The sequence below is a fragment of the Octopus sinensis genome, linkage group LG21 (assembly GCF_006345805.1).
Source record: "Octopus sinensis linkage group LG21, ASM634580v1, whole genome shotgun sequence".
In the NCBI taxonomy this organism is placed as follows: Eukaryota; Metazoa; Mollusca; class Cephalopoda; order Octopoda; family Octopodidae; genus Octopus; species Octopus sinensis.
Window position 1 is genome coordinate 14,094,906 of NC_043017.1, and position 14,279 is coordinate 14,109,184.

Below are 14,279 nucleotides of genomic sequence, written 5' to 3' on the forward strand. Positions count from 1 at the left end.
CAAAGTGATGCCTTTTAACACCACTGTCATTTTTTTTTCTTCTCTTCCACATCTGCAAAACGGTCACCGTGAATGAGATTGGTCTTCAAGCAACAAGTGACCATTCCTAAAGCATGAAAGCCACTTGTAAACTTGTGTTTTGCTCATGGCAGCATCCTTGTAAGCTGTCTGAAACATCACAACTGTTTAGTTGTGATGTCACTTGTGTGGTCACTTGTTGCTTGAAGACCAATCTCATTCACGGTGACCGTTTTGCAGATGTGGAAGAGAAGAAAAAAAATGACTGTGTTTACCCCAGCAGAGAACACATTAGTGCACATATATATACATGCATGCATATGTACCTATATATATATAAAATTTTGAATTAGAAACAGGTTATTACAAGATAATTTCTTTAGTCTTTCAGGTGGTTTGCATTGGGATAATGCATTATTAATGCTAGTAAGGTGTATGTATATAGAAAAGACTAGAAAAACGTTATGAAAATCTTTTATTAACTACAGATTAGAAATTCATCATCATGTATCATCTGTTTTCCTTGCTGGCATGGGTTGGGCAGTTTGATGGGCTGCTGGCTTAGCAGAAGATTGCACCAGGCTTCACTGTTTTTGCAGGATTTTTGTGGCACCAACACAGTAAAAAAGTAAGAACCTTGACTTCAGCTTATTCTACCCATTTTTTTATGTCAGATGATAATTATATTACTGCTATGCCAATCGCCCTAGAAATGAATTTAATTCTGTTGTAAGGGATGTCTCTGGTGCAGTAGTCTGGTTCGCCAGTCCTCAGTCAAATCATCCAACTCATGCTAGCATGGAAAGCTGACATTAAACAATGATGGTGATATATATATTCTTAAATTATGTCTTGTATAGAAATATCCTCTTCCACATTGTATACAGGGAACCTGTATTTTCAAACGAATTGAATGAAATACTACTTCATAAGTTTAAAAATCTATAAGTGATGTGTTGGGAAATATTTATTTACAGTTTAATTAATCTATTTATTTAAAATTTATTTATAGGCGCAGGAGTGGCTGTGTGGTAAGTAACTTGCTAACCAACCACATGGTTCCGGGTTCAGTCCCACTGCGTGGCATCTTGGGCAAGTATCTTCTGCTATAGCCCCGGGCCGACCAATGCCTTGTGAGTGGATTTGGTAGACGGAAACTGAAAGAAGCCTGTCGTATATATATATATATGTATGTGTGTGTGTGTCTCTGTTTGTCCCCCTAGCATTGCTTGACAAACGATGCTGGTGTGTTTACGTCACTTAGCGGTTCGGCAAAAGAGACCGATAGAATAAGTACTAGGCTTACAAAGAATAAGTCCCGGGGTTGATTTGCTCGACTAAAGGTGGTGCTCCAGCATGGCTGCAGTCAAATGACTGAAACAAGTAAAAGAGTATAGTTTATGAGCACAGTTTCACTTTGGTCTTATCTTGCTAGTAAAATGAAACTCACTTCACATCAAGAGGCTTGATGTGTGGGGAAAAGAAAGGCATATAATTATATTGCTATCACATTGAATGGTCATAATACAACAGTTGACTTCTTCTTTTTGGACTGATCTTAGCTTTGTGAGAGCGGCTGGTAGACTGAAACTGTGTGTGTATATGCACATCTTGATTCTGTGTGTCTTCGTTAATGTTTGAGCAAAAATAGTGGCATTAACATTTTCATAGTTTATCAGTTTCACGTGAGAATTAGTATAGGTAAGGATTGGTGACATGAACATCAGGTTATAGAAAAACTACCTCAGAAAGTATCATCTTAATCTATGCCTGTACAGGGTAAGAAAAGGACATAAAAACAATGATAATGGCAATGATACACATACAATAGGCTTCCTCACAGTTTCTACTTAACAAATAGTCAACTTGAACCTAGATCAGAAGAGACCACTGTGCAGGATTGAAGCCAGAATCATAATTACACAAAATAATGGCCAGATATGTCACCATCAAGATTTGTTCAGGACATAAATACAAAATATAATTAAAGATTGGCGACCTCACAAAATAACAATTTGATAGCAACAGTAGTTGAACATATGGTGATGTCAAATAATTACAGAAATATTTTGTTTTTTCTTTCAAACTGAGTCAATTTGATGTCATTTAAATATATTGATGCTGCCATAGTAGTCATAGCAACTGGAGTTGTAGTAAGTCTGACAGAAGTCTGGGAAAGTACTTCTTTGCATATTCCATAGACATAAAGTAGGGCCTCACATATAGAATATATTGAAGGGCACAACTTTGATTAGCTGAGATTATTGTTGTATTAGTAGACAAACACTCCCTCGAGAGGTTATTTGTTTAAAATCTAAATAAAGGGAGATAATTCCAATAAAAGCAGTTAATTGAGATTTTTGTAAAATGAAGATGAGTGGATCTGGTCTTTAAAGTTAACTGGTGAAAGCAATGAACTTATTTTAGTCTTATTAGAACTCTTCAGTAAAGAATATTTTACTCTATTGTAAAAGATTTTTCTTTAGACACTCCACAGGTTCTTTAGAATTCTGAGGAAATCAACATCTGATTCGATTCCAATACTTAAGCCTTCATAATACTGTTCCCATTCAATATATCGAATCACTTCGGTTTCTTTTGAGCTTTTGTTCAACACACTAAGCATTAATTGTAGTGCATCATACAGTTCTCCACCTGAAGAAAAAATATAGAAAGCAGATTAATTTTTAAATAATTGTGAACGTTCAAGAAATAAAATGTGTAGTCAAGCAGAACGTTAGTAACGGTGTGTGTGGGCAAATACAAAACCACTGACAAAGAATAATTGTTTCCAAAATAGTATGTTAGCATGGACTTTTACTATTTGGTCAGTGACGTGTAAAGCATGTCACTGGGTATTGTCCTTATTCCAAATCAGGACTGTCGTGGTTCAAACGACTATCAAACCGGGGTATCAAAGTTCCTGGACTAATTATGTTTAATAAAAAACTTAACTTATTTACCTAAGTTTTAACATCATTTTCGAAATAGTCACTGGTCCCAGTGTTCCTGCCACTTTTGGAATCTGGCTTGGATGTTGTTTTCTGTGAGTCGAAGACTGTCTGCGATTTAATCTGGATCTCAACAACAGTATTAAAGTGGCAGCCTTTAGACTGCCATTTTCATCTTGGGGAAGAAATGGAAGCCCACAGGTGCGGAAGCAATACCATGTTTTTGGCGAGAAACTTGTGAATGAGGAGAGTTTAGTGACAGGGTGCATTGTCGTGACCCATCGCCTTCTCTGATGCAGACTTCCCAAGTTCAATGCAAAATTTCACATTGGCTGGCTGTTCCAACTTCTTGTCCATGACAATGCAGACTACAGCATACGTATGATCATAAAACAAATTTCACAACTTGTGAAGTAAACACAGCGACATCACTTGGCACACTGTGCACACAGCTATGTGCTGCCATCTGGGGACTTTTTCATACGACCAAGTATAATAAGCAGCTAAATAATAAAACCATATTTAATGCACCAAATGAAATTATTGTCAAATATTTCTCACACTAATATGGATTTAAAATGCTGTTTAGTCAGATTTTGGCCCCAATTGGTCAGGGACATTTTGGCTACAACCAGCTAAGACTACATTGTCCTTTGTACCCTTACTATTTTAAAGAAATGTGGTGTGATTTAAGAGAGATTTAGTAGCTCTTTAACAGTTCAAGCAACCACATGAAAGTTCCAGACTTATGAGTGAATTTGAAGGATGACTTTGTGGATGTAGAATTAAGCTCAAATGAAATGTTTGGCCACACTCAAGTGATGACCAACCACAACTAATAACTTGTTTGTTAATATGACACACACACACGGTTGATTACACAGGCTGGATACATAATATCAACACAATGCGGTTACACACCCAACACTTTCTCAACTCCTCATTAATAATGAAATAGTATTGTTTACCAGAAAATACATTATTTTGGCTGCCAGCTCTGTAAAATTTCTTCAATTCGCTAACATTGATACAATCTTTAGTAGCTCCTCTCATCTTGCGATAAGCCTTAAATTCAAAAATCAGCATTACAAGACAAAGCTACATCATTTTGCCTGGTTATTTTAGAAAAACAGAAACAAAAGTCAAAGGTACAGACAACAATTCAAAGTATTTTCACTACCCTGCTAAAACACCTTAACTGCTATGACTCCACTCAGGGTAATGGCAAGTCTCAGTATTATACCAATATAAAGAGAAAGATAAAAAAAAAGGGCCCAAAACGGATTCTGGTAGTTTTGTAATGAGTTTCTTAAAAATCATGAAAAAAAGCTGACGCAGAATCACTTTTTCCAAAGCCTGGTTGCAAGCAGTAAGCTACTTCATAATTGGGATGGGGAAAAGGATTTGCAAAATAACATTTTGCACAGCATCCTTTTTGGGTTGAAAGTGCCTCACAGTGCCTCTACTGCAGCATTATGTTTGGATGTTGATGCATCGGCTCATCCAATCAAACATAGATGTAGAATATCTTGACATAAAATTCTTCAACAAAGTCAATCATATTATAATGACAAGTTACAAAGTACATGACAGCAACATGATTTGAAAAGCAGGAGAGTAGCTGCGTGGCATTTTAAGAGACGGAAGTCAAGCTGTTGCAGTCAATTGTATACTTTCAAATGATTCTGAAAGGAGTACCTCTAGTAATGATCATAGAGAGTTATTACTGCAGTTATTTAAATAGACATGAGTAGATGTTAAAATGATGGTGATAACTGAATGGTTATGTTGAGGGCATAAAAATACTGAAGACAGTGATGATGTAAAAACAAAAAAACCGGCAGAAACAACTTGCAATTAATACTTTGGTCTGAGCACTCTAACAATGTAACCGGGGACCAGACCAGGATAGTGATCACAGAATCACAATCGATATTACTAAGACAGCAACAGTGTGTAGATGACTGGTCAGAGAGATTCTGAGAACATTTACAAGAATTTCTGTGCAACACATTTGTCACAGTGCGTCAAGCTGGCTGCTTGATGGAATCGAATGCTTCTAGACTAAGAAGATTGCCTTTACATGGTAGAATAACTACCAAGAGAGATTGGAAACGAAGATGCTCTGGAGTAATTTCGACATTGAAATTTAAGTAAATCTCTGAGATAGTTCTGCAAATAATTTCTTCCAGTAGATTCCTTGTATAACTGCACAGGTTTACCTGCGAACCTTGAATATTTTCCATTTTGAAAATGCTCTTGCATTGACATGGATATTTCATGATCCTTTGCATCGTGGCCAATCAATATTCTCTCTGCAGAGTAGCCCATATCTCACTTGTGTACTACTGGGGAGTTTGGCATATGTGGTCTTGTCCAGCCTTGCTTTGAACACATCCTTTATTGATTTTATTGCACCATGAATTGATGCTCTCCTTGATTTCATTGTTTTCCATCTCTATTCAACTTTGTGCTACATTTTCAGACCACATGTATTTTGCTTTTGTATAAATATAACTCTGTAATATTCATTGTCAAGGTGAAGGGTTTACATGATTCAATGACTCAATACAATCAGGAGTGCAGTGCCCTTGGAAGGGCCACCAAAGGCTGCAAGATCAAAGAAGAGAACCAACATCGAACATGGTCAATCTTACTTCAAGTCCCTAATGGCAGACAATGGTTGATATCAATAACTGTTCGAAGAGGATAACACCAAACAGACTAGTTGAGAAGACATCACTTGAACGTAAATTGAATTAGCAGGAATCTCTAGCAATTTCATCACCTGCCTGTCCCATTCTACAAGGACTACAGAGTATGGTCCTGAAGCCATGGAGGTGGGGCAGTGGGATACATTACTTCACAAGTTGAGATCTTCAGTAAATTTATCCATAACATTGGCATTTCTTTCTTCCATTCTTAACCACACAGCCATACTGGAACCTGTATGTGTGTGTTCTTTTTATAGATTTCAATTATAGGACTGTGGCCATGCTGGAGCAGCACCATAGAAGGTGTATTAGTTCTGTTTCAGTCTGGTACTATGAAAGTGCTAATTGACATTTTGGACACAAACAGATGCAACTCATCACACCAATGAATATAAATAGAACAATCTTACCTTCCGCACAAAACTTTTGCGATATTCATTCATTTCCCCAATGACTGTCCTCATGTATAGACTGTAATCAACAAACCCACTTCCTTTGGCATCCAAATAGCTAAACAACTGGTTCAAACTCTACAACAGGATTACAAAATACTGTGACAATTTTTATTTTAACATTTTGGAATGTAATTACAAAGAGATATGATGTAGGGACAGATTCCATATCTGCCATGTAATATATTGCACACAGACAACACACTCTTCTTTATGCACTCTTTAATATGTTCAAACACATGTATGCACACAGATGCATTTCTCTCTCTCGTATAATGAGTTTTATCTAAGTTTTAACCTTTTTCCCTCCATGTCCAAAACATTATCGTTTTACTTAACCTTTAACCTTTAATACTTTTATTGAATGTCAAAGTAATAATATTCACTATAAACATATTTTTGCCTTCCATGTATGTGTGTGTGTGTATTAATATGTATAATTAAAATCTTTAAGTGTCATTTCATTTTTTTTAGTCATTTTTCAAACACACACACATTATTAATAATCTATGGCAGATGTAACAGAACGACTGAAGGACCTTCGGCCTTCAGTCACTCTGTTACTTCTGCTAAATATTAATAAAATTATATATGTATATATATACTCATATTTTGAGTTATATTTTCCTGTTTGTACCAACATGCCTATATACATATTTATATACACGCACGTGCACTATCTATATATATATATATATATTTTTCATAAGGATAAATGTGTATATCCAAAACACTTCTGTAATAATAATAATATTTAATTAATTGTTTGTTCTTACTTCTTGCACTGAGGAGAACAGTGATATGTAATTAATTTAATTTAACCATATTAAGTTAATTATTTTACCATGAATTTACATGTTAACACCACTGCTTGAAATGATGCATGGATTAAAATTCTCTCAAATTTCAACATCTTCTCCATTTTGAGCCAATTTGTTGAGTTTCTAAGGAACATGTTTCCATAAAATTCTCATAACACACCATATACATGTAATATTTTCATATCCGCAAAAATCTTACTCCACCAAGCTACGAGAATGAAGAATCTTTGTTAGAAATCACCTTTTTGGAACAATCCAAAGTAAACGATGAAGTAAAAATTAAACCTATGCACACATTTTTTTTTTTTGTTCTAGTTTCAGCTCAGAGCTGATGCACCGCCGTTGAGATATATATATATATATATAATTAATCCAAACAAGAAAGCACAAAAAAACACAACAACGCGTGGACGTGGAACAAATATAGTATTATATATATATATATATATTATATATATATATATAGCCATGAAACGATCGTAGTGTTTTACTCTATCTTTTATTAAACTTTTAATACTTTTGATATCCTTTTTTTTTTTTTACTTTTTTACTTGTTTCAGTCATTTGACTGCGGCCATGCTGGAGCACCGCCTTTAGTCGAGCAAATCGACCCCAGGACTTATTCTATCGGTCTCTTTTGCCGAACCGCTAAGTGACGGGGACGTAAACACACCAGCATCGGTTGTCAAGCAATGCTAGGGGGACAAACACACACACATACACATTTATACACATATATACATATATACAACAGGCTTCTTTCAGTTTCCGTCTACCAAATCCACTCACAAGGCATTGGTCGGCCCGGGGCTATAGCAGAAGACACTTACCCAAGATGCCACGCAGTGGGAGTGAACCCGGAACCATGTGGTTGGTTAGCAAGCTAATTACCACACAGCCAATAAATTAATTAATTTTATGTATTGGCTTATGTTTTTCATTGTTTGATTTGCCTAATAGTGGTTTTATCTCTAATTTAATATAATATAATATAATATATTTTACTATAAAATTGGATTCAATCCTAAATCTGATTTTGCCCTGTAAGTTTGGATTTATTCCCTAATATTTTATTATATATATATATATAATATACATATATATATATATATATATATATATTGTTAGAAATTCAGGGTGAGTACTTGATAATTGTAAGCACCTGTATATACCGTTTGGTGGTGTAGGTGATGGAGTAAATTAATCAAAATAAAAACATGATGCCAAGGATTCAGCGGTACATATGTTTCGGGCCTTTATTAGATGGATTTATAACAATGCATAATGTGTGTCTATGGCCTTCTTCAGCCGCGCACAATTACTACCTCAAGGACATGTATTACATCAAAAATTCTACGTTGGGGATGCAAATCCTCTCATTCGCGTACGACATAATGCGGCAACAGCACAAAAATGAAGCGTCCATCTCGTCCTTCTCTCAATGAGGAAGTTTGGATGTTGAGGTAATATAAATAAATGAATAAATAAATATATACATATATAAATACAGACAGACGTGAAGGAACCTGGTAATAAGAGTAAATAGGGATAAAGATGGAGGGGCGAGAATTCAGGACGAAGGATAAAAAAATATAAAAATGTGAAAGATAAGAATATAAGTATAGAAAAATATAAAAATATAGAGTATAAAGATATAAAAAAGTTATATAAAAAAGAGATATAAAAAAGTTATGAATATAAAGATATAAAGTTATAAAAAAATATTAAAAAATTATCAGAAATATAAAGGATATAAGAATATAGAAATGTAAAAGAATATAAGGATAAGGGATATAAAGTTGTTACGGACCAACATGGTGGTCAGGAAAATGACAAATTCTGGTTGTCATAAATCAACCGGGGCGTCTGGGGACCTAGTGTATTGTAAATTAGAGTTGTCTGGTTAAACTGCTTATCTAGTTCCTCGTAACGTGTCAAGTGGTCAGCATGTACATACGTACACGCATGGATACATACACACATATACGCACGCATACGCAACCACACGCATACAAGCATACATACGTACTCTCGTATAAACATATACAGATATATAAGGAAAAAGGCGCATGTAGTTGGGTACACGAACCGACGCGCATACGTACGTATATACATACACGCACGTGTTCATATAGGCACACTCGCACTTACACGCATGCACAAGACGAAGTGAATCTCTATGCGTATGGGCAGAAATATGCATACACCTGCATACACGCCCACACCCACGCACATGGGGGAGTAGATCCCTATGCATATGCACAGACACAGGTATAACAAATAGATCCATTCTCGCACACGGGCAAGATACGGAATTATAGTGGGTACAGAAGGTAGACATGAACGTAAGAAACTTGCGGCCAAGAAATTATAACAGAATATACATATATATACAAGGACAATATACATATACATATATATACACACACACACATATACGCATATATATATACACATATATGTATATATATATACACGTATACATACATACACATACACACACACATACCCGCACACGTGTACATACACACACGCATATATACATACACACACGCATATATACATACACACGGACCCACGCACAGGTATCCACACACACACACATCTGTGTGTCTATATGTGCGTGTACACATACACTTACATACACAGACACACACACATATAGGTATAGATATATATAAAAATATTAAAAGATGTATAAAAAAATATATAAAAAATATACAAAAGCATGTAAAAAAATTATTAAAAAAGGATAAAAAGGGGGTACACATATAAACACAGATACTTATTCATACGCATACACATATACATACATACACAGACACACGTATAAACATAAAGCGGATACATAGATAAGCAAATAAGGAAAAAAGAGCTAAAAATAGACATATATAGAGATAAAAAGAGATAAAATAGGGGTAAAAATAGAGGTAAAAATAGAGGTAAAAATAGAAGTAAGAATAAGAATTAGAAATAAAAATAAGAAATAAAAAATAAAAATAAAAATAAAATAAAATAGAAAGGTAATCGGGTAAAGGTTAACATGAAATGAAGGTAAAAATAAAGGGTGGTTGAAAATGTAAAGTTATAGGTGTGTGTTAAAGGTGACCACGTAGGGGCGGGGAGAGGAACTGAAAATTGGAAGGGTGGGAAGCGGGGTTTGGTGGTGTGCGCTCAACATCAGAGCTAGAAATGGAAAAAGGTATAGATATAGGGAAACAAGATATCTAGATAGGAAGAAGGTAGGTGTAGGAAATGAAATATATGGGAGACAAAAATGTATATATACGAAAGAAAATAAATATATATATAGGAAAAAAAACGGGATGTGCTGGAGCCGACAAGTTGCACTTGGATGGGAGGAAATTGCATGGGGGAGTTGGTATAATAGCCTAAGCTTTGTAGTATTTAAAAGTATTGATAAGTTTGTGTATACAAGATGGCTTGAACTCTGACCTTTTGTTAATTAGATTGTGTTTCTCCTTGAATTTCAAGATATTCAGGAGTTCTACACAACATAGCCGGCATCCTGCTCTATTATTTAAATAAGGTGCAGCTGACCTATGCTATTGTCTTTTAATTCCCAAATTTTCTTAGATAGGGAGGTGCTGCTAGCTTTATGTCTATGCTTAAATGAGGACCGGTGGTTGTAGTATCTGGATTTCCAGGAGGTCGAGCAACCTATGTAGGTGAGTGTGTTAAACTGGGTACTCACCTCACATGAATAGATTACGTTTTTGGCCCGACATCCACCACGTAGCGGACACTCGGATGCACTTATGCAGTTGCAGTGCACTGCATTTCCCGGTCGTGTGCTGTTAGTCCCAGGCGGAGGTGTTGCATTAAGTGTAGGAGCACTGTTATCCTCCTGGTTGTTGATGGGTGTGGTGTTGCCTCTGTTGTGTTGACGGGTGTTATTACTAACTGTTTGGGTATTATGGTTGCCAGCCCGATTATATTGACTACTGCCTGGATGAATGGGGTTCGATTGGTTGTTATAGCCTGCTCCTAATCTAGCTGTTCTAATGTTAATATAGTTATGCTTAGCTATGAGGCAGCTCATGTTGGGCAGGGTAGAGTAGGAGATCCTAATGGTTTTGTTAGAGAAGATACTTCTATACTTATGGGTGGGTGGGAAGTTGTTGGAAATAATAGAGAATATTCTCTTACATAATTTACCCTTAACTGCTATGTTGTTTGGTATGTTGTACCATATATATTTACATAATCTACTGTTTCCGCCTCTATTTCTCCTAATATGATCGGTGTTACTCTCGTCGGAAGGGTTATCATTGCGTACTATTCTATTGGTTCGCCTTTTTCCTATACGTTGCTTAGAAGTTAAATTAGAATTAGCGTTAGCTTGGGTTGAATACGGAGTTCGTTTATAAGTGGGAGTTTTACAGCCGACGGACGTTCCTGGGGGGTCTACATAGGATATTCTCTGGGTATACCCAGCACTAGAGAGAGCCTGGTTGTAGTGTTGTGCGTAATTATTGAATATATCTCTGTTAGAGGATAGCTTAGTGAGTCTGTCTGAGATGGCTTGGACCGTGGTGTTAATTATACAGGGTGGGTGGTTGGAAGAGGTGTGGATATATCTAGTTGTTTCTTCGGGTTTCCTATACGGGTGGTGAAGGTGCTTGTTCAAGTCTAACGTAACATCTAAGAAGTTTACTATTTTCGTGTTAGTCATAAATTCTAGTTTTAGATTGAAGGATTTGAAGAATAGTCCGATCTTTTTCCTAATTCTTTCTTATTGTTAGTGGGATATATGAAGAGAGCGTCATCCCTGTAGAGACCCCCCTGTAGGTCCGGTACCTCGGAGAAAAGCTTCTTGAGTAGGTAGGCCCCGACCAAGTCAGTCACCTGAGCTGAATCGCTCGAGCCCATAGCCACATCAAAGTTTTCGGGGGTATCGGATCTGGTCCAAAGTTTACCGTCGAATTCTATTATAGTTTTTCAGGCTAATAGTATAATGTCGATTTTTTCTCTGTCTATAAGCGAAAGGCTGCGGGCATATATAAGGGATTTGTTAAGTAAGATGGGGGATATACTGGCATAGTAGTTAGCTATGTCGAACTGGATGAATGAGTAGTTGGGTCTGTTGGTGATTGTGTTAAACCATTCTAGCACATTGTCGGTGTTCATCCATAGTTGGAGTGGGATGTGGGGTTTGATGCATGGGATCACCTTGTCTAGACATCTTTTAATATTTTTATATATATCTATACCTATATGTGTGTGTGTCTGTGTATGTAAGTGTATGTGTACACGCACATATAGACACACAGATGTGTGTGTGTGTGCGTGTGGATACCTGTGCGTGGGTCCATGTGTATGTATATATGCGTGTGTGTATGTACACATGTGCGGGTATGTGTGTGTGTATGTGTATGTATGTATATGTATGTATATGTGTATATATATATACATATATACATACATTTTCTCTTATCTGACTTTATGTTGGGTTTGCTGTCTCTTATATGTGAAAAAAGAGGCTCCAGAGTTGTTTAAGATTTGCTTGGTTTCGCGCCTAAAATTTCTTGTGGCCAATGGTCAATACAATTTTGATTGGTCATTATAAAGGGGTCACGTGAATGTTTGAATGGAAGTTGGTGTTGGGGTAAGAAAATAGGCACCAGAGATGTTAAAATTTGGCTAGTATCACACCTAAAATTTCTTATTGGTCATAATAAAGAGGTCAAGTGAATGTTTAGAATGAATGTTGCTGTGGGTGGTGTATGGAGTTTTCGAAAATAGCATTGTTGAAAATTCTTATTGTTCAGGCTGGTCAGTAGATGTCATGTGGATATTTTGAATAGCTTTTTAGTGTGTAGTTAAGGAGTGTATTTTCCGCTTGACTGAATTTGAGCTGGAAAAGTAAGTTCCTTTAGGACAGGAGGAGCTATATGTATGTATGTGTGCGCGCGCGTGTGTGTGTTTATATGTATGTTGGGGCACGCACGCGTGAATATATGTGTGCGTGTGTGGGTACAATTTTCAATATTTATAGTTCTGCTGGCCTTCACACATACATGTTGCTTCCCGTTGCTTCAATCAGAAAGGAACTCTATCTCAAATATCTTTTGATAAGCATAACAAATGCGCAACTGGTAAAAAGAACTTTCACCTAATTAAATACTTACTTAAATTATTTTGTCAGCATTTTCTTCATTTCCTTTTTTTATATATCACAACTCGTGTTCCACATCTCCTTTTTTAAATATACATATATATATACATACATATATAATATATATATATATACATAATATATATATATATATATATATATACATATATATATATATATATACATATATATATATATATACATATACATATATATATATATACATATACATATATATATATATACATATATATATATATATATCTATACATATATATATATATACATTAACATATATATATATATATATTATATACATATATATATATATATACATATACATATATATATATACATATACATATATATATATAAGGAGTCATGGAGGAGTTGCTATGTACATCCGTGGGGACCTCACACCCCAGGTCCTTTTGTCATACTCAAACTCGGTGTGTGACACACTAATTGTACACATAAGGCAACTTGATGTAGTTGTGTGTGCTACATATCGCCCTCCAGATGCCCCAAGTCATATGGGCAAGTTCGAGGACTGCCTTTTAAAAATAGAAGAAGTTCTAACAACATTAGAACAACACATAAGTGTACTTCTCATGGGAGACTTCAATCTACCGAATGTCAGATGGCCCGAGGGCCTTTCTCTCCCAGGAATGACAAGATGTGAACGTGGACAGGCGAGGTCCCTCCTGAACCTCACCAACACCCTGTACATGGAGCAAGTAATACTGCAACCAACCAGAGCAGGTAACACACTGGATCTCTGCTTCACAAATAATATGGATCTCATCCATAATGTGAAAGTGACACCGACACTACTCTCGGATCACAACATGGTAGAGCTGACCATGTACGGGCAAAAGAGAGCACGGACATGCAGCCTACAAGAAACCCTCAGAATCTTTCCAGCTTGAACTTCAATAAGGCAAACTGGAAACAAATTGAGAAAGAGATCTCAAACAAAACTGGCCTGAATGTCTCTCCTCGCCGGACATCGACATGATACTTCAACAATTCATGTCTGTAATGCAAGCCATATGCTACAAATGTGTCCCAGAGAGAAAGGCCACTGTACACAAGAACAAAATCCCCAGAGAGAGGAAAATTCTAATGAGACGGCGTACAAAAATTTCAAATCGCCTAAACAAACAAATTGAAAGTAGTGAAAA

The 14,279-nt window shown here is 36.1% G+C and overlaps 1 protein-coding gene across 4 annotated transcripts in view; it reads right to left on the bottom strand.

Moving 5' to 3' along the window:
* Positions 1–1,289: 1,289 nt before the first annotated feature.
* The window catches only part of LOC115222975 (calcyphosin-2-like), a 72,624-nt gene continuing 59,634 nt past the window's right edge, over positions 1,290–14,279 (bottom strand). For all 4 annotated transcript variants that reach the window (XM_036511985.1, XM_029793398.2, XM_029793397.2 and 1 more), the window contains 3 exons: positions 6,094–6,213; positions 3,938–4,034; positions 1,290–2,673 (listed from right to left, as the gene is read on the bottom strand). In XM_036511985.1, the coding sequence (XP_036367878.1) occupies positions 2,501–2,673; positions 3,938–4,034; positions 6,094–6,213 (390 nt within the window). In that variant the 3' untranslated portion in view covers positions 1,290–2,500. The remainder of the gene's footprint in view (positions 2,674–3,937; positions 4,035–6,093; positions 6,214–14,279) is intronic.